This window comes from Loxodonta africana, chromosome 27, assembly GCF_030014295.1.
Source record: "Loxodonta africana isolate mLoxAfr1 chromosome 27, mLoxAfr1.hap2, whole genome shotgun sequence".
Classification (NCBI taxonomy): Eukaryota; Metazoa; Chordata; class Mammalia; order Proboscidea; family Elephantidae; genus Loxodonta; species Loxodonta africana.
The window spans coordinates 9,802,918-9,824,912 of NC_087368.1; the positions used below are offsets into that span (position 1 = coordinate 9,802,918).

The 21,995-nt window shown below is 44.5% G+C and overlaps 1 protein-coding gene across 2 annotated transcripts in view; it reads right to left on the minus strand.

The window, feature by feature from the left end:
- Nucleotides 1–216: 216 nt before the first annotated feature.
- BTD (biotinidase) overlaps nucleotides 217–21,995 on the minus strand; it is a 52,398-nt gene continuing 30,619 nt past the window's right edge. For both annotated transcript variants that reach the window (XM_010600477.3, XM_010600476.3), the window contains exons 2-4: nucleotides 13,440–13,704; nucleotides 5,461–5,610; nucleotides 217–4,320 (exon numbers count right to left, since the gene is read on the minus strand). In XM_010600477.3, the coding sequence (XP_010598779.1) occupies nucleotides 3,148–4,320; nucleotides 5,461–5,610; nucleotides 13,440–13,700 (1,584 nt within the window). In that variant the 5' untranslated portion in view covers nucleotides 13,701–13,704 and the 3' untranslated portion in view covers nucleotides 217–3,147. The remainder of the gene's footprint in view (nucleotides 4,321–5,460; nucleotides 5,611–13,439; nucleotides 13,705–21,995) is intronic.

A 21,995-nucleotide genomic window follows, 5' to 3' on the forward strand; every position in this document is an offset into this window, starting at 1 on the left:
GATTGAAAATACCATGGCTTAGGTCAGGCGCACCTTAGTTTTCAAGGTGACGTCTTTGCTCTTCAACACTTTGAACAGGTCCTTTGCAGCAGATTTACCCACAGTACAACATGCTCTTAACACTTTTATTTCAATTTTGCCATATATAAACCCTCTTTGTTCATAAATCATTTATTTGTCCGTTTAGTGTGTAATTTGTGTTTGACTTTCATTGAGAATTTGATTGGCTGAGTCACCACTGTGTCTCTGGGTGGAGCTTCTGTGCCAGGCCACCTCATAGGCTCCCAACCAGCCTTCTGATTGGCTGGGCTTGGGTCAGGTGTTTACTCCTGGCCCAATTCTCTATGGCCAGGGGGCCAGGTCACAAAGTACTGAGCAGGGTCACCAGTGATAAGGGGTGGTCTTGGTGCTATGAGTCGGAATCAACTCGACGGCACTGGGTTTGGTTTTCGTTTTTTTTTTTGGCGCATTTCCCTCAGCAGGGGCTGTGGGCAGGCCCTCCCCTCAGGAGTGAGCTTGGCAGGTGCAGAGACCGGACAGTCTGTGAGGAGGATGTGGTTTTCCCTTCTCTGGGAACAGGCCTGTTTAAGCTCAGTGTGAGCACAGCTCCTTGTGCTTTTCACTTCCTTTATGTCGAAAACCACAGACAGGCAGAGCTGCGCCTACGTTATAAACCACATGGACCAAGTGGCTTCCCCCAAGTCTGATTCAGCCAAAAATACATTCGATTTCCTATCTCTATGTTATCGTCAAGGTTGCCATTTGTTTCCTGAGTTTTAGGATCACAGCTGACAAAAACATATCATAACATTTAGTCATAGGCATTTTTTTTCCTGAAGATGATTTATTTTACTCATTTTCCCTTGTACTCCACTGTGTCCTGCCACTCCTTTTTATTGTGAAAATCACTTTGTTGTACCATCATTGTTTACTTCTCTCTTCATTTCTACTTTATGAGCAATTATTTCTAAATTGTTGGCAGAAAGAAACTCAGAGAAAGTTCTAGGTGCTCTGCTCGGAAGGGCAGCATGTACATTCAGTAGGTGCTTAATAAATATTTATTGGGTAAAGTACTTCCAGCAGGTCTGTAACTGCTGTGTCTCTCCCTTTCTCAGGCTGATTTGAATCATCTTGGCATGAAGCAATGATACGCATTTTTAAAATAATTTGTTTCCCTGGGGTTTGGGCAGGGAAGCAGAGCGGAGTGGGCGGCCACCACCACATCCGGAGCCACGTCCCGCCCGCCAGCTCACTCCTCCCGCCCGGCCGCTCTGCGTCAGCCAGGGTGAGCACCGCCATCTGGGTGGGAGTCGGCCACTCCCAGTCCAGGGGGACTTCCCAGGGCGCCGGGGAACCTCAGGGCCTCCTCAGGAATTCTGAGTTGTTCCTGCTTACCCTGAAGACTTGACTCATTCCAGGCCTTTGTGAGGCTGCAGTTAGCCAGCCGATGAGGCTGCCTCTGTGGCTTTCCCACAGGGATTACTCAGTACCATTTCACAAATGAGAAAAGTGGGCCACAGCAAGGTTGAAATACATTGTCCAAGGTCTACACAGCGAGGAGTAAGCTGTGAGGCCAAGAATGTAAACGCGGTCCATCTGCTCTAGAATCTATGCTCTGAATTCTCCTGCCTAAAAGCTGGAAAAGGATCTGCAAGACCACACTGAGGGAGGAAAATTTTCATTTTTTACTTTATACAATTCTGTATTTATATATGGAGCATAGGCAGTTAAAAAAAATCAATTTAAAAAGAAGACATAACTAAATAGCTACAGCGGTTAAGAGGCTAATCACAGGTTATCAATTGTCTACTTAAAAAGTTATCTGACAGTTACTGGGCAGAGTCAAAATCCTTTTTTAAATGGGTTTCAAATGTTGGGTACAAATAATACAGAAACCAGTGGCCTACAAACGTCTTCACCGCACTGAATATGAGGTGCCTGCAACTCTTCTCCCACCGACGACTTTGCATATGGGAAGAGTGGGAGCCCCGACTCTGTACCTAGTGGGTGCTCCGTAAATGCCTGGTGAGTGATTCATAAATGAATGAAGCATACTAGCTGCCACTTATCTTTATGGGGCACCGTGCTTCTCTGCAGAGGGGAGACCCTTGTGTGGGGCTGTGGATTGAATTATACCAGGATCATTCTATTCTGCGAGGTTGGGCAACTTTCCAAAATCCCAAACCAAACCCATTGCCATTGAGTCGATTCCAACTCATAGGAACCCTGTAAGACAGAGCAGAAATGCCTCATAGGGTTGCCAGAGCTGCCAAGGCTGTAATCTTTATGGAAGCATACCGCCATATTGTTTCCCTTGGAGTGGCTGGTAGGTCAAAGCTAGCATGACTAAGATCCCTGGATTCCTGGGTGAGACACGTTGTACAGAAAAAATTCTATTACTCATAACATTCCGTGGCTGCCCTTCTCTCTCCAATGCTTTTTTCCAGTCCCACTCTCTCTCTCTCTCTCTGTCCGGGGCACTGCACTTTCTTTCCAGTTATCCTGAGTCCTGCCTGACACGTTCCATGTACTGACAGGCAGATGTGAGAAAAACTTCTTTCACATTTTTAAAAGCTGCTTCACAGGCCACATTTCTGATGTCGTTGGTGGCTTTGGTGTTACCATTTCATTTGAAGAGAGTTCTAGTCAATCGTGATGAGAAAGGTCCCTACAACAGTCACTTCTAATACAGCTTTTGCCTTAAGAGTTTGGTTCGTACTTTAGAGAATGTTGGAGGCATGCAAAATGGTTATAATTCCTGGATGTCACTTGATCAACAAGAACAAGAAAAGAAAACAAACAAAACCCTGCTTTGTGAATATGTAAAATATAAATTGACATTTATTTTTGTTTGAGCTCTTAAAACCAATCGTGTACTGAGAGATTTCTTGGGAGGAAGATGTGGCTTGAAACAGACAAATGTGAGTAGAAAATACCAGAACATGTCTCAGTAATTCATGTTCAAGAGAAAAAATGCTGAGGGAATCTGCATCTCCTACTTCTTTCCATAGTTCCCAGGGTGAGATCTGATGCTGCAGAAGTGGTTCCCGCCTTTGGGGTAGAGAGGAGGTCACAGTGCTTTTGACCTGTGGCCTGTGGAAGTATAGCTGTCCACGTGGCGGCCAGCATCCACCTCACACGCTTCCCCTAGTCCCTCTCATACAACCGCCCATAGAGAGCTGCTGTCACCAGGCCTGAGGACAGCCCACTCTTCTCCATGAAATAGTGGTCATTCTCCCAGCCAATCTGGTCAGGGGTTTCCAGGGTCATCCCTGAGGTCAGAAACAGAGGAAAGATATAGGAACTGGAGAAGTTCCCCCAGAGGTGAAACTCAAATATCCCGGTGGCCTCTGTGATCTCCTGCCCACAGGTATCAAGGCCAATCCCCCCACACTTGACCAGGGCACAGACTTGAACGTAGTAAGTGCCATGCACTGTGTGAAGGCCATCAAAGACCCCCAGGGCATACAGCTCTGTGGATAGGTTGGGCCTCTGATAAAGTAAGGAACAGCAGAGGCCATTCGCACACACTTGGAGATGGCCTTCCTTTCCCCACACAGGGACAAGGGTGAAATTGTCATACATCATCTCAGACTGAAACATGGGAGGAGTGTCCATGTTCCACTTGGCGGCTCCTTCGCAATGGACTTCTTGAGCATCCTTCTCACAGTATGGATCGCCTGCCAAGATTTTTAAAAACTTAGTATGAGATGGGCTCATTTTACCTGTTGCATTCTCTGTACCAGTATGACCCAGTGGATTTTTAGCTACCTGGGCAACTACAAGGTGACCTCTAGGGTTTTCCATGTCGTGGTGCCAAAAGGAACGCAGAGGGGTGTATATGCCACTCCCTGTCATCCCCAAAGATGGGTGGTGGATGTTAGCTGCCAGAATGTTGACGCCAAGGGCAATGGCAAAGCCGTGTTGAATCTGAATAGCTGCCAAGAGTGGGAGCTGGTTCATCCAGGCAGCTGGGTATACAACATGCTTCACCCCGGAGTCTCTGAGGAGCCTGATGGCAGGGTCAAAGAATAATATGTCAAAGCAAGTGAAGATGCCAAACTTGCCAGCAAATGGGGTATCGAAGGTGATGTAATCCACTTTGGGAGGGGTATCAAAAGCTGCCTCAAAGTAGAGGTTGTGTTTGCGGTAGCGGTCAACAAGGGTTCCATTATCACTGAACACAACATTCGTGTTAAACTGGTATCTCCCATCATTTGGGCACCCTGGGTCACTGCTATGACAAGGCTGCTTTGTGCCGAGATTCGCCACCAGGAACATCTGTCCCCTGATGGCCATACAACTCAGGCGCTGGAGGACCTAGAGAGAAAGAAGTATTAATAAAAGGATCTTTAAAGTTCTGCCTTTTGCCTTAAGTTTTTTAATGGAAGAGTACTTATATTATGCCCATAATATATACGTTATAAATCAATAAGAAATAGGCAACCATTACTGAAAATGTGCAAAGGATATGAACAGGTGATTCATGGAAGAATAAATACAAATGGCCAATAAACATCTGAAAAGATGCTCAACCTCATTAGTAACAGGGAAATGAAAATTAAAACAATAATGAAATATCATTTTTCACCTCTATCAGATTGGCAAAAATTCAAAAGACTGATTCTATGCTGCACCGACCGATAGGTGGGAAAACAGGCAATGGTTAAGCACTCAGCTACTAACCAAAAGGTTGGTGGTTTGAATCACCAGTCACTCCTCGGGAGAAAAGACCTGGCGATCTGCTCCTGTAAAGATTACAGCCTAGGAAACCCTAAAGGGCAGTTCTACTCTGTCCTGTACGGTAGCTCTGAGTCAGAATCAACTCAATGGCAGATAACAACATAAAGTGAATACCAAGTGTTTTGAAGGGGAAATTTGGCACTCTTTAAAATAATTACGAGTCTATCGTTTGACTGAGAAACTCCATTTCTAGGTATTTTATCTTACAGAAAAAGTTGGACATGTTTACAAAACTATGTATATAAGGACATTCATTAAAACATTGCTCATAATACCAACATTATAAAAAATTTAATTTAAAAATGTTAGCATATAGCATGCTAAAAAAGAGGCCGTCAAAACTATGAAATGCACTGAAAAGAGTATCACTGGATGTACACCAAATTGCCGATGGGAGTTTCTCTAGGAAGGGAAGGGTGAGGGTGGAGTATGGGGAAAGTGGGCTTTCACCTTTTTACTTCTGTGTGGTTTTTTATAAGCACGTATTTTTTGTGTGTGATTAATAAATAGAAAGATCCATAGATGAGTAAATGCCTTGTAATACCAGACATTCTTTAACTGAAGGAATGGGTGGCAGATGGAGTCTGGGTTTGATTTCTACGATCCTAGGGTCTCCTTTCGATCTCAGATAACACTGTCTTGGCTTTTCGTCCCTGGGTGGGTTCATCTGCACATGACCTCTGTTTATTGAGGAGGAAGGCTGGGATTCTCACACACCTCCGTGTCATTGAACCGGTGAGGCTCCAGACATGGGTTCCACCTCACCAACTGGGGAGACGGCATGAAGTCCAGAAATGGGTATATGGATGTTCTTGAAAAGTTGAACCCATGAATACCATCTTCTGGAAACACTATAATCTGTACACCCTGTATGTGAAAACATCAAAGAATAGTCTGTTAGATGACAAGAAGCATTTCATTCATTTGTTCATTTTTTCTTCATTCATTCAACAACCATCAAGCAGTTACTACTCAGAGTCAGTGACCAGAAGTACAAAGACAGTGGCTAGACTCTCATCAGGGGTCTTAGTCTTTGGGAAGATGTCTCTCTTGGCCTAATTCTGAGGGAACAATGTCCTCTAGCAACACCCATTGACTGTGCTGGGGGGCATGTCAGGAAGGAGGAATGTGGGAGCTTGTTTGAAGGGAGTTTGACAAGCACAGAGTAAAGAAGGGTTTGGAGTTCTTGTGCAATGGGAGATGAGGTCCAATTACAAAGGCCGGAATATTGGGCCTTTTAATAGATTGGTATTTCCAGTCAATGTGCATCAGAGTTAGATGGAGAATTTCTGAAAAAACACTGATGCTTTGGCCCCACCCCTAAAAAGTCAGATTCAATTAAATTTGTTTAAAGGTCCCCAGGTGATTCTAATGTGCATCCAAGGCTGGGACTCCCTGGGCTGGAGGTTAACAGCCAAGTGTATTGATTTCAGCATGGAAACAAAGACCACTCTAAATCGAAATTTCCCAACTGGGAATTCAGAGGTTCCTTTCAGAACCCTGACTGCCCTAACGGCCTTTTTACACACCCCAGGGACACCCTTGGCTCCCTGACCGGGGTGGCCTGAGGCTCCACATGACGTATGCAGCAAGATAAGGATATCCAAAGCTACAGGGCAGCCCTCAGCCTCAGCGCCAGGGCCTCATTCTTCTGGTGCTCTCCACTTACAGGGCTTAAAATGTCACACAGGGATCTTCAGGCCTGCTGTGGAAGGTGGAGAAGAAAGACAGAGGGGCATGAATAATTTAAAATAGCAGGCAGTTTGAGTCATTTCTTTCCGGAATGCACCACAAACTCTCTGTTCATTTTTTTTTTTCTGGTTATAGAAGCTTTAAAAGTTTAATTGTAGAAAATTTAGAAAACAGAAAATATAAAGGAAGAATTCATTTTCCTATCGCATGAAGCCTGCTGCTGTCAGGTGCCATCGAGTCATTTCTGACTCATAGCGACACTATGTACAACAGAACAAAGCACTGCCAGGTCCTGTGCCACCCTCATGATCTTTACTGTGTTTGAGCCCATTGTTGCACTGTGTCAACCCATCTCATTGAGGGTCTTCCTCTTTTTCAATGACCGTCTCCTTTACCAAGCATGATGTCCTTCTTCAGGGACTGGTTACTCCTGATAACATGTCCAAAGTATGTCAGATGAAGTCTCACCATCCTTGCTTCTAAGGAGCATTCTGGCTGTACTTCCTCCAAGAAAGATTTGTTTGTTCTTCTGGCAGTCCATGGTATATTTAATATTCTTCGCCAACACCATAATTTAAAGGCATCAATTCTTCGGCCTCCCTTGTTCACTGTGCAGCTTTTGCATGCATACGAGGTGAATGAAAATAGCATGGCTTGGGTCTGGCACACCTTAGGGCGCAAAGCGACATCTTTGTTCTTTAACACTTTAAAGAGGTCTTTTGCAGCACATTTGCCCAATGGGATACATCGCTGTTTGCCTGATTGCTGCTTCCATGGGTGTTGGCTGTGGATCCAAGTAAAACGAAATCCTCGACAACTTCAATATGTGCTCCGTTTGTCATGATGTTTCTTACTAGTCCAGTTGTGAGATTTTTGTTTTCTTTATGTTGAGTGTAACCCATATCTTCAATACAGCTGTAGTCTTTGCTCTTCATTAGTTAAGTGCTTCAAGTCCTCTTCACTCTCAGCAAGATTGTGTCATCTGCATATATCAGGTTGTTAATGAGACTGTCTCCAGTCCTGAGGAAGACCACTCATATAGTGCAGCTTTTCAGGTTACCGAACATGAACATAAAGGTACTTGTTAATATTTTGGTTATTTTCATTATTTTCCCTTAAAAAATAAATACACACACATACAATGCATATATAGATGTATATATATTCATGTTGTCAAATAAAAAAATAAATCCAGACTTTGATATGAAGAAGCTTTATCCAGAATGAAAATGGGGAAAGGGACTATTACAATAGGAACCAAACCCAACCCATTGCTGTCCAATCGATTCCGACTCATAGCGACCCTACAGGAGAGAGCAGAACTGCCCCATGGAATTTTCAAGGATCGGCTGGTGGATTCAAACTGCTGACTTTTTAAGTTAGCAGCCATAGCTTTTAACCACTGCACAACCTGGGCTCATTACAACAGGGGGAGGGAATATTGTAACAGGGAGAACACTCTGACCATAAGATCAGCAAGTGTCTGGAGTTAAAAAGTGTTTTTCTCTTATAGAGACTGAGAGTAAACAAGGCTTGAAAAAACCTAGCTGTGAGGAAGTGAATTGAGTGGGTGACATCATCGGAGAGTAAGAATGTTTTATAATAAGGCCAGCCTGCTCTCTGGGCGGGGCCCTTAAAGAGGGGGAGTAGGTTGGCTCAGACTGAGGATGGGTCAAAGTTCAGGGACTTGGGAGAAAGAGAGAAAGTTAACCAAAGTTTGGTTAAGAGGCACTTTGTTTCTGATTGATCAGTGGTGACAAGCAGTTTGGTTACTCATTTATGAGGCAAGGAATGGGAATTTGGAGGGTCTGTGTCTGGCCTTGTCACAGGTAAACAAGGTACGTCCTTAAGTCTTGTCTAGATCACATGGGAACAGTAGTTATGCAGGGCTTTGAACTGGTTTTTCTTGGTTCAGCCACGGCCAAGAAAGCTACACCAGAACAGACCTGAATTTTTAAAATTTGGGTGAACCAGAACCATAACTGAAACGGGAAAAAGTAAGCTATACGAAAAACTTCATCTTCTTCTTAGAAAACAAGGGCAGTGTATGTGATGCATAGCAACCAACTCTCTTGCCCCTCGATTCTGCAAACACTTGGAAACAGCAGTGCCTTGCTCAAAAATGGCGGCCAACTGCTCCACTTTGAATGTGTGTCACGCTCCTAAGTCCTGGCAATAATCCAGTCTCAAGCATCGGGGTCCTTAAAGGGCTCACTATGCCTCTCCCGGGTCTCCCACTCCAGGGCTTTGACCCATCATTTTTCCCATTCTGGTTATGGCTCCAGATCACCCAAATTTTAAGCATTTGGGTCTTTTCCAGTTTCACTTAGTTGGCCACGACCAAGCCGGGAAGAACCAGTTCAAAGCCCTACTTATCCGCAGTAAGTCATTTTCCTGAACACAAAGGGTGGGGGATTTGTTTAACCGTCGTTTTTTTTCCAGTATCACAGGATTCCGGTAAAATTTAGCCTTATTAATGTATGTATAAAAAATATAGCTACGGTGATAACAAGTGGCTTTGTATCTTGATTTTTCCCACCACATGGGACATCAAGAACCTTCAAAAATATCATTCGTAATGGCTGCACTGTATTTAATAAGATGCACTGGAGTTTATCTTTTATTGTTGGACATCTGAATTGTTCCCACTTTTTTGTAATAAAAAGAACACTGTGGTGACCATCTGCACACAGAGCGCTCAAAACATTAACTGAATGAGTGTTGTGCCTGAATCTTTGAATCTCTGTTTCTTCAGAATAAAGTCTTAAAAATAGAGTTACTGAGCTAAAAGGTATGAAAAATTTTAAGTTCTTAACACATATTGCCAAGTAGCTTTCCAAAAAGATTATAGCAATGTACACACCCTCCGGCAGAGTACGAGACTGTTCATTTCACGGCACACTTAGCAACGAATGTGTAAAGAATAATGATTGAAAGCTTGGAAATAAAGCAAGAAGATCCAGGCATGCCCTTTCAAAGTCATACTGGGGTAGTATTCACCAGGCTCACTCAAGGATTACTTAATTATCTACACAATGAACCAGTGGTTTGGTTATTCAGTAAAAGATCAACCCAGAGATTACAGTCTTATTGCCCAGGAGGACATTAACCGGTTTTATATCTGTTAGCAAACTCATTTCTGCATTCATTTGACTAACATACACATTTCTCCTCCTCAAATTCTCTTTTGAACCAGCTTCACCACCTTACTGCTTCCCTAAGTCATGAGTTGAATAAATGCTTCAGTATGCATTCATTCTATATGACATGTTTTTAACTTTTTTTCAAAATTACACTTGGACATATATTATCCTTTTTAAAAAGGAAACAAAACTTTGAGAGCACTAAATGGTTTACTATGGAGAATAACGTGTAGGCTATGTATGCATATTGAATTGATATTAAAATGAAGTTGCATTCCCTGAGCACAGATAGGCCAGGAGTAAGGAAAGGAAACACGTGACCTGGGACAGAACTCTGGGGCTGATATGGTTAGCAATCCTCTGTAGGAAGTAATTAACATTCTGATAAAAGGCCTGAGAAATTTTCTGGTAGACCTTAATGAGATCAGGAACTCCCTGAGGAATTAAGGTTACCAACCCAGTTGACCTACCAGCCTAATCATTTTTAAGCTGGACTTCTTTTTCCCTCTATAAATGCCTCTACCAAGAGAGAAATATTCCAGTTGGCTTGTTCAGGAACTCTGCCCTTACAGCAAGCTTGATATAAAACTTTGACACATGCTTGCTGCCAATTTGCCTTAGAAGTTGCTTTAACACACAGAACCATGTAAGGGAGCCAAGATATCTGCAAGCACTAAAAAAGATCACATCAACAACTTTGTCCTGTTCCTGGACCACAAACAGAGAAGGAATGATCTCTTGCAGTGTGCATGGGGTCAACAAAAACATGTTATACAAGACTAGCCTCATCACTTTTCTGGGCAGGTTATTAAAATACTAAGGAGTCTGGGTGGTACAAGCAGTTTGGAATAGTCTGCTATCCTACAGGCTGGTGATTCAAACCCACCCAGTGGCTCTGCGAAAGAAAGGTCTGGCAAACTGCTTCCATAAAGACAGCCAAGAAAATCCTATGGGGCATTTCAGCTGTGTAACACATGGGGTCACCATGAGTTGGAAGTGATTCAATGGCAACAGGATTAAAATGCTAAAGCAGGGGACTGTTACAGTCACAGCCCCTGGGTTTCAGTATGGCATTGGACAAATGTCTGAGGAGGGCCTGTGGACAGCATGGAGCAGTGAGAGGTGGGTGACATTTCAGGTGCGGGCTCAGCACCATGCAAGCCTACACCTCTACCCAGAGGATACCCTTGGGGGGATCGGCGTCATCAGGAGGTCTGAGGTCACAGCTCGGGATTTTTTTACACTGACTTCAGCGCAGACATAAATGAGGTGTGTATCAAGTTTGTGAATGACGTGAACGTAACCGATATGCTGGATGTCAGGAGAGATCCCCAAATAGCCCAACAAGCTCAAATGTGAAGTCCTGCCCTCAGATTAAATCAATCAACTGTGTAAATACGGGATGGCAATGGCAGCAGCGTGGCTGTGTGTGTGAAAAGGTTCAGGGGCTTCACTTGACGGCAGGTGCCATGAACCACAGTGAGATGTGGCTGCCAAATGTTTCCTGGGGACAATGCCTAGAATGAGGGAGGTGTGAGTTCCCCTCCGCCCTGCCCTTGACCAATAGTCTGGAGAACTGCGTGCAGTTCCAGGCACAGAGATAAAATGGCAAGTCTTTAGCGGAGGGGCTGGACACCACATAACCTAAGGAACTGTGGAAGGGACTGGGGACATAGAGCCAGAAGGAGAGACATCTTGGGGAGCCGTGATGGCTGTCCTTACATGTGGGAAGGATGGCAGGCCTGGCAAAGGGGCTCAGTCTGTTCTGTTTAGCTCTGAGGACAGAACAATGGGTAGCTGTTACAGGGAGGCCCACTGCTGCTTGTTGAAAGGAAGACTTTTCTAGAAGTTTCAATTGTCCTCAGTTGGGATGCATGGGCCTGTGAGACAACAAGTTCTGGGCCACTGAAGGGATTCAAAGAGAAACTGGACAGTAGGTTAGGGACAAAGGGGGATTTTCATTCATCAGAAGAAAAGAAGCTAGACCAGGTCTTTCAACTTCCTTCCACCATCAGACATGCATATATTTCTTGTGAAGTTCCTGGGTGGTACAAATGGTTAGTGCACTTGGCCGCTAATCAAAAGGTTGGAGGTTTGAGTCTGCCCTGAGGTACTGCTGAAGAAAGGCCTGGCAGTCTACTTCTGAAAAATCAGCAATTGAAAACCGTATGGAGCACAGTTCTACTCCGACACACATGGAGTTGCCATGAGTTAGAATCCAGTGATGGCAACTGGTTATATATCTTTTAGGCTGAAATGTTTAAATGTAACAATAGATGGCGACTGTCCAGGCAATCCTTATCTCCCTGATCACAGAAAGGCACTTTCTGGGGCAGGACCTGCTGGCATGACTGGTTTTGACCTTTAAACTCAGAGACACCATGGAAGTTTCGCTCACCTCAACTCTACTTCCTGTTGAGGCAGCGCAGCCCGCCCTAGGCACCCCACCGCCAGGGTTAAGGCCCAAACTTTCCTTTGGTTATGGGTTTCCCAACAGGGCATCTCTTACAGGAACATCTGGCTCTGGCATTTCCGGCTCTGCCCAGGGGTCGCGTCCCCTTCTCCCCGCCCTTCCGGCAGGAGTGGAAAACGTGTGCCAAGCAGGAAGCCTACACAAAGGCTGGCACCCACCTTCTCCTTGTCCTTTTGGGCTTGGTTCTGTCTGGACAGAGGTCTCAGACTGTTCACAGCCTGGCACAGAGACCAGAAAAACCCAAACCCACTGCCATCAAGTCAATTCTGACTTATAGCGACCCTATAGGACTGAGGAGAACTGCCCCATAGAGTTTCCAAGGAGTGGCTAGAGGCCAGAAATGAGCCCTAAATAATCTGAAGGCAACGAACTGCAGTTTTATGGATGCTTGTTGTTGTTGTTGTGTGTGCTGCTGAGTCAATTTCCAACTCATAACAACCCTATAGGACAGAGGAGAGCTGCCCCATACAGTTTCCTAGGCTGAAATCTTTATGGGAGGAGTTTACCAAGCCTTTCTCTCACAGAGCAGCTGGGTGGGTTTGAACCACCAACCTTTGGGTTAGCAGCCAAGCACTTAACCATCGTGCCACCAGGGCTTCTCTGTAGGTGCTTACCATTTAGTTAAGCTCGGCATGCCTCAGAGAGGGTGAAAGGCCATCATGCCCGGTGGTTCTCAAAGTTTTCTGCACCTTAGTAGCCCTGGTAGAGCTTTAAAAACTCCTAATGCCTAAACCACGCCCCGGACCAATTACAACAGAATTTCAGGCAGGGCCTGGGCCTCCACACTGGTTAGCTGGTCAGGTGATTCCTCTGTGCAGCCACACTGGAGAACCGGGGATCTAGGCCCGGGCTTCTGAAACTTGAAAGTACAAACACATCACCAGGGTTCTGGCTAAAATGCAGACTCTGATTCAGTGGGTCCGGGCTAGGGCCTGAGGCTCTGCATTTCAACAGCCCCCAGGGGATGCTGCTGCTGTCCATGACCCACTCTCTGAGTAGCAAGATTCTAGCCAACTGACTAATTAAACTCAGGCTTACTAACCAAAAAAGCCAAACCCACTGCCATCAAGTCGAGTCTGACTCCTGGCAGCCCCATGCATGGCAGAGTAGAAGTACTCCATAGGGGGTTCTTGGCCGTAATCCTTATCGACGCAGATCGCCAGGCCCTTCCTCCATTGCACTGCTGGGTGGGTTCAAACTGCCAAGCTTCAGGTTAACAGTTTAGTGCAAACTGCCTGCTGCACCCAGGGACCTCGGCCCTACTAGCCGGGCTGGTTTTCCAGGGGGGCTGTAGGAGCCTAATGTTCCCCAGTCCCTGAGCAAGAGTTAAAGAGCAGTTTGCTCTGTTCTGGGGGTCAGCTCATGGTACACTGGGGAGTGCTTCTTGCCTTTTGGGCTGCAGCCATCACTTGCCGTTCATAGATGTCGAGGTTCTGGTTCATTAGCTCCAAGGCCTCCTTTCGGGTGGTGAGAGCTAGAGGGTCTGGACTTAAGATCGACTGATGCTCATAGACGGCAGCCGTGTAATATTCAGCCACGTGACCTTCAGCCTCGCGATGCTTCCCGTCGTGGGCTCCCAGGACAACCACGTAACAGCCGCAGAGGAAAAGAGCGAGCTTACTGCTGGCTCTAGACATGATTCGGACCATAAATCTGAAATGTAATGGGGCAAGGGGAAAATAGCTGAATAAAGAATCCTGTCAAGAATTTAACTTCTGCAGCTGTGATTTGTTAAACCCAGCAATTAAACACCCAAAGTGATACTGCAGCTCAAAGAGTTTGTTTCCTTCACCTAATAAAAGGGTATGTGTTTCTCTCCAAACACGTAGCAAGCTACGTTCAAAATGGCTCACTGCATGAACAGTCTGGTTTTAGAACATTTCCAGAGCAGACCCAAAATCTGCCATGATTTTCTTACTCAACGTTCAGTAAGACTGCAGGGCGTTACCACTCGCTCTTCTAGCTGCACATTTGTTTAAAGCAATTTTAATCACTCCAGTTATTTTACATAACTCTGTGACATAGTCCACACTCTGCCCCCTCCCCGCTATAGACACAAACATACTACAGGTCAACCATCTATACCAGCTACGCTTGTGATCCCAGTAATACAACCCAGCTTTCCTAGCCATAAACACCTGATGGATTAACATTCTCCCTGCATTTCCGTCAGTGGTAATGAATATACGGGCTAAGCCTCCTTTTACTCAGCTCTACATTCTTCACTCAGGGCAGAGACACTGCTGACTTCTGCTTAAATGCCAGCACCTACTCTCTGTTACAGACAGGCAATAAAGTGCCCCCATGGGGCTCGTCTTTTGTTTTGCTTCCTTGAACTTGAGAACTGCCATTTCACATTATCATCTCTCAATCTTCGTCTCCCTCATTCCAAAGCTCTTGCTCAAAAGCATAATCCTCTGGAAACAAAATCCTTTTGCAGTGATAAAAACGCAGTTTTCTAGAATTAGAAATTTTTAGAGGGTAAATTCATCTTTGTAGCTCCGATCCTATTAGAATTATAATGTTATCACAAGGCACTTCTGCGTGTCCCTCGCCGCCCCCCTCCGCCCCACGTCCAAGGAATTCCAGAGAATAGGAATCTTTATTTCTAACAGAAATGTGTTACTCTGTGTTTTAGAATGAATAGCCAATTTGGCCTTGAAGATAAGCCTGGCTCCCAGCTGAAACCCCCTCCCTGGCAAACAGATTTGCCAAGTTTGGTGTGCCCAGGCCAGGCCACCTGCTCTGTGGAAATGTGCTGACGAGAACCAACCCCCCAGGGATCTGGATTAAACATCAAGATAGCAAAGACAAGCCTATGAATCGTATTGCTGTCCTTTTAAAACGGAATTTTTTTTTTTTAAGTCCAAGTCTCAACTCATCACTCCTGTTTTCGTTTCAAACCAAACACCCTAAGCTGCAAATTTCTTTTTATCTTTCTGTTGAAAGTTCCAGTAACCATAATTATTTTCAGCCACAGAATAAGAACTAGGGACGCTCATTTAGAACTGGGGCAAAATTAAATGCTTCTCATTCTGAGAAGCATTCTCTCACATCAAGCCCTGCCCCATCTCAAACTGTTACTTCTTTCCCCAGGGAATAAATGTACCCTCTAAATACCAAACCCGGCATCTGTTGCCATTCAAACACTGTAAACAATGTTTTAGTGAAGAACAAGAGGCCTTTCAGTGGGTAGTCATGAGTTTGTGAGTAGAAACAAAAGTATAATTGATAAGCCTTCTCATCTGAATTTTGCCTTCGAAAGACAAGCAGGGAATAATTTAAAATGTCTCGAAAATTTATTTTCCACTCAGTTTCTGCTTTTAGCATGATAATGGGGTGTAGTGTGGGGGAGAACTTTCACCTTCAAAGTCATACTCATAATATTTCTAAAGCATAAGGCAATGGCCTCACTAACGTGGGGAAACTGAGGCTGGGGTGTATGAACAAGTCCCCGGTGGAGGCAGGTCAGGAGTGCCTGGGGTGGAGGGTGGCTGGCGTTCACACTAGCCCCCCCTTTCTCAACGAAGAGCTGCCTGTATACCTTGGATTTGGGGACACAGAACATTTGCGTGACTCTAAGGGATTTTTTTTTTTAAGGGACTTGCAATCCAGCAAAACAAGGAAACTGCAGAACCAGCATGACAGCACATTTCTTTCTACTTTGAGAAGATAAAATTTAAATTATTTACAAAAGGAGGCTGGTGGGAGAGCTGTAAGTGCGAACTTTTGTGTGTGAACAAAGGTAGGCTGATAATAAGAGGTTATGCAGATTCAGCCAGGTATTCACGCTTGAAAGAACACAAGCTTAATGAGGTAGCAGAGAATGAGTAATTACAATAAAAATAGGTACAACCGCTTGCCCGCCCCAAATAGTGGTGTTATAGGAGAAGTTCTAAACAAATTGGTAAATGCTTGTTTTCACTCTTTTATTGGCACCACACACACTAAACCAAAAAAAAAAAAAACCCATTGCTGTCAATTCTGACTCACAGTGACTCTATAGGACAGGGCTGAGCTGCCCCACAGGGTTTCCAAAGCCGTAATCTTTATGGAAGCACTGTGACATCTTTCTCCCGTACCGCACCACCTTGGGAAAAACCAGACAGGGCCTGCAAGAGGGATTCTGAAAGGTCAGCAAGCAGCGGAAGGGCCAGGGGTGCACTCAGCTGTAAAGGGTCAAGCCATCACCTAGCGATTCCAGTGGTTACTGGGGGCTGGCTCTTCATATTTTGTACAGGTAGATGGGGGAGGAAGAACTAGGAAGAAGGCAGCTCTGGAAATCACGAATTCTTGGAAATCTAGCAACTGATCATTTTTAGGACTGGTCAGGTCCTGGGCCCATAAGGGAGATGGTGACTAGAGGTGTGGGCCCCATCTGAAAAGGCAGCAGCACACTCGCTTCCCCTGGAGGGCGCCTGACACAGGAGACTGGCTGCATCTGCTGTGCCGCGTGCTCTGCCTTGTCTCGCCCTCTGAGGGGGGACATCAACCCCTTAACAGAGGAGGGGCCTGAGGTCTATAGGTTAAGTGAGGTGCCCTGAAGGAAGCCCACTGCCAGGAAACAGCGCAGCCAGGACGCTCTCACTTCCGATATCCATGCAACATGGTGACTGTGAGCCAGACACGGCTGCGGGTGTCGAGGTCAGCAGTGAACAAGACAGGCTCCTGCATGGGGCTCATGCTCTGGATGGACGCGGGGGAGACCAACCATGATTAAATAAATACTAGTATGTCAGGTAGCAGGAAGTGCAAACAAGACAAGACAGTGAAGCGGTTAGGAAGGGCCCAGGAGTCCGTGGGGGGCATTTTAAGCAGTGTGGGAAGGGAAGGCCTCAGTGAGGTGGTGATGTCTGAGCAAGAACCTGAAGATGGTGAGAGTTAAGCCAGGTGGATGGCTGGGGGAAGAGTGCTCCAAGCAGAGACAATAGCTTGGTCGAAAGGCCCGAGGTGGGAGTATGCCTGGTGCTGTTATACTCTTGGGCATTTATCCTAGACAAATGAAAGCTTACGCTCACAAAAACCTGTACATGAATGTTCACAGCAGTTTTATTCATAATAGCCCAAAAGCGGAAACCATCCAGATGTCCTTCAGTGGGTGAATGGTTAAATAAACTGTGGTACATCCATACCATGGAATACTACAGTACTCACAATAAAAAGGGGCAAACTTCTGACACACACAACATAGATGCACTTCAACGGAATTATGCTGACTGAAAAAAGCCAATGTAAAAAAGCTACATACTATATTCCATTTATATAACATTTTTTTAAACAAAAAAATTACAGAAATGGAGAGGAAATTGGTGGTTGCCAGGTTAGGGACAAAAAGTGTGGCAGTGGTGAGGGTCAGGAGGGAGGTGGGTGAAGTTAAAAAAGGGCAACACGAGGAATTCTTATGATGGAATTGTTTTGTATCTTGACTATGGTGGTGGACATACGAACCTACACATGTGATACAATTGCATAGAACACACATACATACACAAAGGAGTACAAGTAAAACTGGGGAGATCTGAATAAGATTGGTGGATTGCATCAATGTCAGTATAACGTAGTAGAGTTTTGCAAGATGTTACCATTAAAGAAGAACAAAGTGAGAGGCCTCACACTACCTGATTTTAGAACCTATTATACCACCACAGTAGTCAAAACAGCCTGGCACTGGTACAACAACAGACATATAGCCCAATGGAACAGAATTGAGAACCCAGATGTAAATCCATCCACCTAAGAGCCACTGATGTTTGACAAATGCCCAAAGTCTGTTAAATGGGGAAATGACAGCCTCTTTAACAAATGCTGCCGGCATAACTGGATGTCCATCTGTAGAAAAATGAAACAGGATCCACAGCTCACACCATGCACAAAAACGAACTCAAAATGGATCAAAGACTTAAATATAAAATCTAAAAGGATAAAGATCATGGAAGAAAAAATAGGGACCATGTTAAGAGCCCTAATACATGGCATAAATAGTATACAAACCGTAACTAACAATGCACACGCATCAGAAGAGAAACCAGGTAACTGGGAGCTCCTAAAACTCACACACTTAATGCTCATCAAAAGACTTCACCAAAAGAGTAAAAAAACACTTATAGACTGGGAAAAAAATTTTGGCTACAACATATCCGATCAGGGTCTAATCTCTAGAATCTACAAGATACTGTAACACCTCAACAACAAAAAGACAAATAATCCAGTTAAAAAATGGGCAAAAGATATCCACAGACACTTCACCAAAGAAGACATTCAGGTGGCTAACAGACACATAAGGAAATGCTCGTGATCATTAGCCATTAAGAAATGCAAATCAAAACTACAATGACATTTCATCTCACCCCAATGAGGCTGGCATTAATCCAAAAAACACAAAATAATAAACGCTAGAAAGGTTGTGGGGAGATTGGAACTCCTATGCAGTGCTGGTGGGAAGGTAAAACAGTACAACCACTTTGGAAAACAATACGGCGCTTCCTTAAAAAGCTAGAAATAGAAATACCATATGATCCAGCAATCCCATTCCCAGAAATATACCCAAGAGAAATAAGAGCCGTCACACGAATAGACAAATGCATACCCATGTTCATTGCAGCACTATTCACAATAGCAAAAAGATGGAAACAACCTAAGTGCCCATCAACAGATGAATGGATAAACAAATTATGGTACGTACACGCAATGGAATACTATGCACTGATAAAGAACAATGATGAGTCAGCAAAACATATCACAACATAGATGAATCTGGAGGGCATTATGCTGAGTGAAATAAGTCAGTCGCAAAAGGACAAATATCGTATGAGACCACTGTTACAAGAACTCAAGAAAAGGTTAAACACAGAAAAAAGCATTCTTTGATGGTTACAAGGGTGAGGAGGGTGGATGACAGTAGACAAGGGTCAATTTTGGTGAAAGGAAGGACAACAAGCAATACAGGATAAGTCAGCAACATTGAACCAAAGCAAAAGTAAAGAAGTTTCCTAGACACATGCAAACATTTTGACGGACACAGTAGTTTTGGCTGGGGCCTGGGGACCATAGTTTCGGTGGATACCTAGGTCAATTGGCATAACATAGTTTATAAAGAAAATGTTCTGTATCTCACTTTGGTGAGTGGCGTCTGGGGTCTTAAAAGCTTGTGAGCGGCCATCTGAGATACATCTAATGGTTCCATCCCACTCAGAGCAAATGAGAATGAAGAAAACCAAAGACACAAGGAAAATAGTAGCCCAAAGGACTAAAGGACCAAATGAACTAGAGACTCCACCAGCCTGAGACCCAAAGAACTAGATGGTACCTGGCTACCACCAATGACCACTCTGACAGGAAACCCAACAGAGAGTCCGGAACAGAGTAGGAGGAAGATGTAGAACAGAATTCAAATTCACGTAAAAAGACCAGACTTAGTGGTCCGACAGAGACTGGAGGAACCCCCAAAACCATGGCCCCCGGAGGCTCTGTTAACCCAGAATTGAAACCATTCCCAAAGCCCACTCTTCAGACAAAGATTAGACAGGACCATAAGACAAGGAATGATACACATGAAGAATGCGTTTCTTGGTTCAGTCGGATATATGAGACCAAATGGGTGACTCCTGTCTGGAGGCATGATGAGAGGGCAGTAAGGGACAGGAACTGGTTGAACGGACACCGGGAACCTGGGGTGGAAGGGGGCAGTGTTCTTTCACATTATGGGAATTGCAACCAATGTCACAAAACAATAAGTGTATAAATCTTTGAATGAGAAATTAACTTGAGCTGTGAACTTTCACCTAAAGCACATTTAAAAAAAGTTACCACTGAAGAAAGCTGGGTAAAGGGTACATGGGATCTTTCTGTATCATTTCTTACAACTGCATGTGAATCTACAATTATGTAAAAAGTTGAAACCTCTCTTGACTTACATCCCCAGGTACTATTCCAGCTTTCTGTTCTCTCTATATAGCAAAACCTTAAAGAGTTGCCTGTAGATGATGTCTCAAATTCCTCTCTTCCCATTCTATCTTGAACCCACTCTAGTCAGGCTTCCACCCCCATCACTCCCCCAGAAGCCGCTCTTGTCGTTGAAGAATGACCTCCACATTGCTAAATCCAGTGGTAATTTCCCACCGTTCATCTTACTTCTATCAGCCGCATATGACACAGTTGATCATACCCTCTTCCTTACAACACTTTCTTCCCTTGATTTCCAGGGCGTTCTTGGTTTTCTTCCTACCTCAACAATCACTCCTCAGTCTCCCTTGCTACCTCCTCCTGGCCTCCCTGATCTTTATCACCAGCAGAGCACCCAGGCTCAGTCCTTGGGCCTCTTCTCTTCTCACTGTGCACTCACTCTCTGGGTGATCTTATCAGTTTTCTGGCATTAAATGCCATCCCTGTGCTGATGACTCCCACATTTACATCACTAGCTTGGACTTACCTCCTGAACTCTAGACTCTGATATCCAACTACCTCCCCAGCCAGTCCACCTAGATGTCCACTTAATGTACCCAAAACTTTCTTTCTGCTGTCTTGTGCATCTCAGAAAATGATAGCTCTGTTTTCCAGCTGCTCAGGCCACAGACCTTGGTGCCATCTTTGACTTACCTCTTCCTTGCATATCCCGCATCCACTCCATTAGGAAATGCTGGTCGCTCTACCTTCAAAATATAACCAGAATCTGACTATTGTCCACCACCTCCACCCTGGCCCAAGCCACCAGCATCTCTCCCGGAATGACTGCATTGGCCTCCTAACATCTCCCAGAGTTGGCCCTTGCCCTCTTACATTCTGAGTTTCATTACGGCAGCCAGGAGATCCAGTGAAAGCAGGTGTCAGATCGTGGCACTCCTCCGCCCAGGCTTCCCCAGTGACTCCCCACCTCCAGTAGAGTAAAAGCCAGTGTTCTCCAAATAAGCCAGTAGGAATAATCAGTAGACAGAAAATAACAGATGGGCTGGGGAGAGCATCGTGGAAGCGACACCTTTCAGCAAGCATCCTCCATCTTTTAACTGCCCTACAGAAGCCTCTGCTTCATATCTCACAATGAAAAATGGTCTCCTGATTATGAAGGTTTTTTTCATCTATGAGGAAAAGAAATCAAAGTCTAAATTACATAGCAATCTATTTGGTAACATGTCAATCACTAGATATTTTTATACACAAGGAACTTTTTTCCCGTTTTGCTGAAAAGATTCATCTTGCAAATTATGTAGCTGTGTTTTCCTTCTGAGCCATGCTATTACAGTAGGGATTTTAGCAAAAGAAAAAAGGATTATTATTAAGGTATAAGGAAGGTATATACATTTAAAAATTTATATATAGACCTATTGCTCTTTATAATAAAGGATCTTGCCACTCTTTACTTGTCAGGGAGAATAACAGTCCCACCACCAGGAAAGGACGCAGGAAAAGCCAGCAGAGGAAATGTCCCATCCTGTGGAATGATGCCCGAGGGGCCTGCTAAGTCATCAGGCATCAGCACAGTACGTTTCTATATATATCTGACAGAATGCCAGGAAAAGCACCGTAAAGCTCCAAATAGTTTAAACCCATTCTTACGAATTTCATGATTTCCTTGTGTAAATTCTTTTACACGGAGAGGAGAAATAATATGTGTCTCCATCTAATTTATTAATACATAATCTTTATTTAAAGAAGCTCCCAAAGGGATTTTTCATTTCCCAGAAAGTCTTTTAATTACCTCTTGTTTCCTGGTTCTCCCATCTGACATGACAGTCATGAACTATTCCTTGCCTGGCCTGAGACAAGAAGCTCCATGATGGTTTCAGCTTGGACATCCTTGCTCACACCCATCCACCGACAAGATTTCTGATGTATCAGTTGAAAACGCCAAGTGTAAACACTTCCGAGTGGCAAGTGATGATGACATCAAAATGCAAGAGACGGTGAATAAACTATCAAGTTAACATGTTTTTTGAGTTGAACTGGTAAGT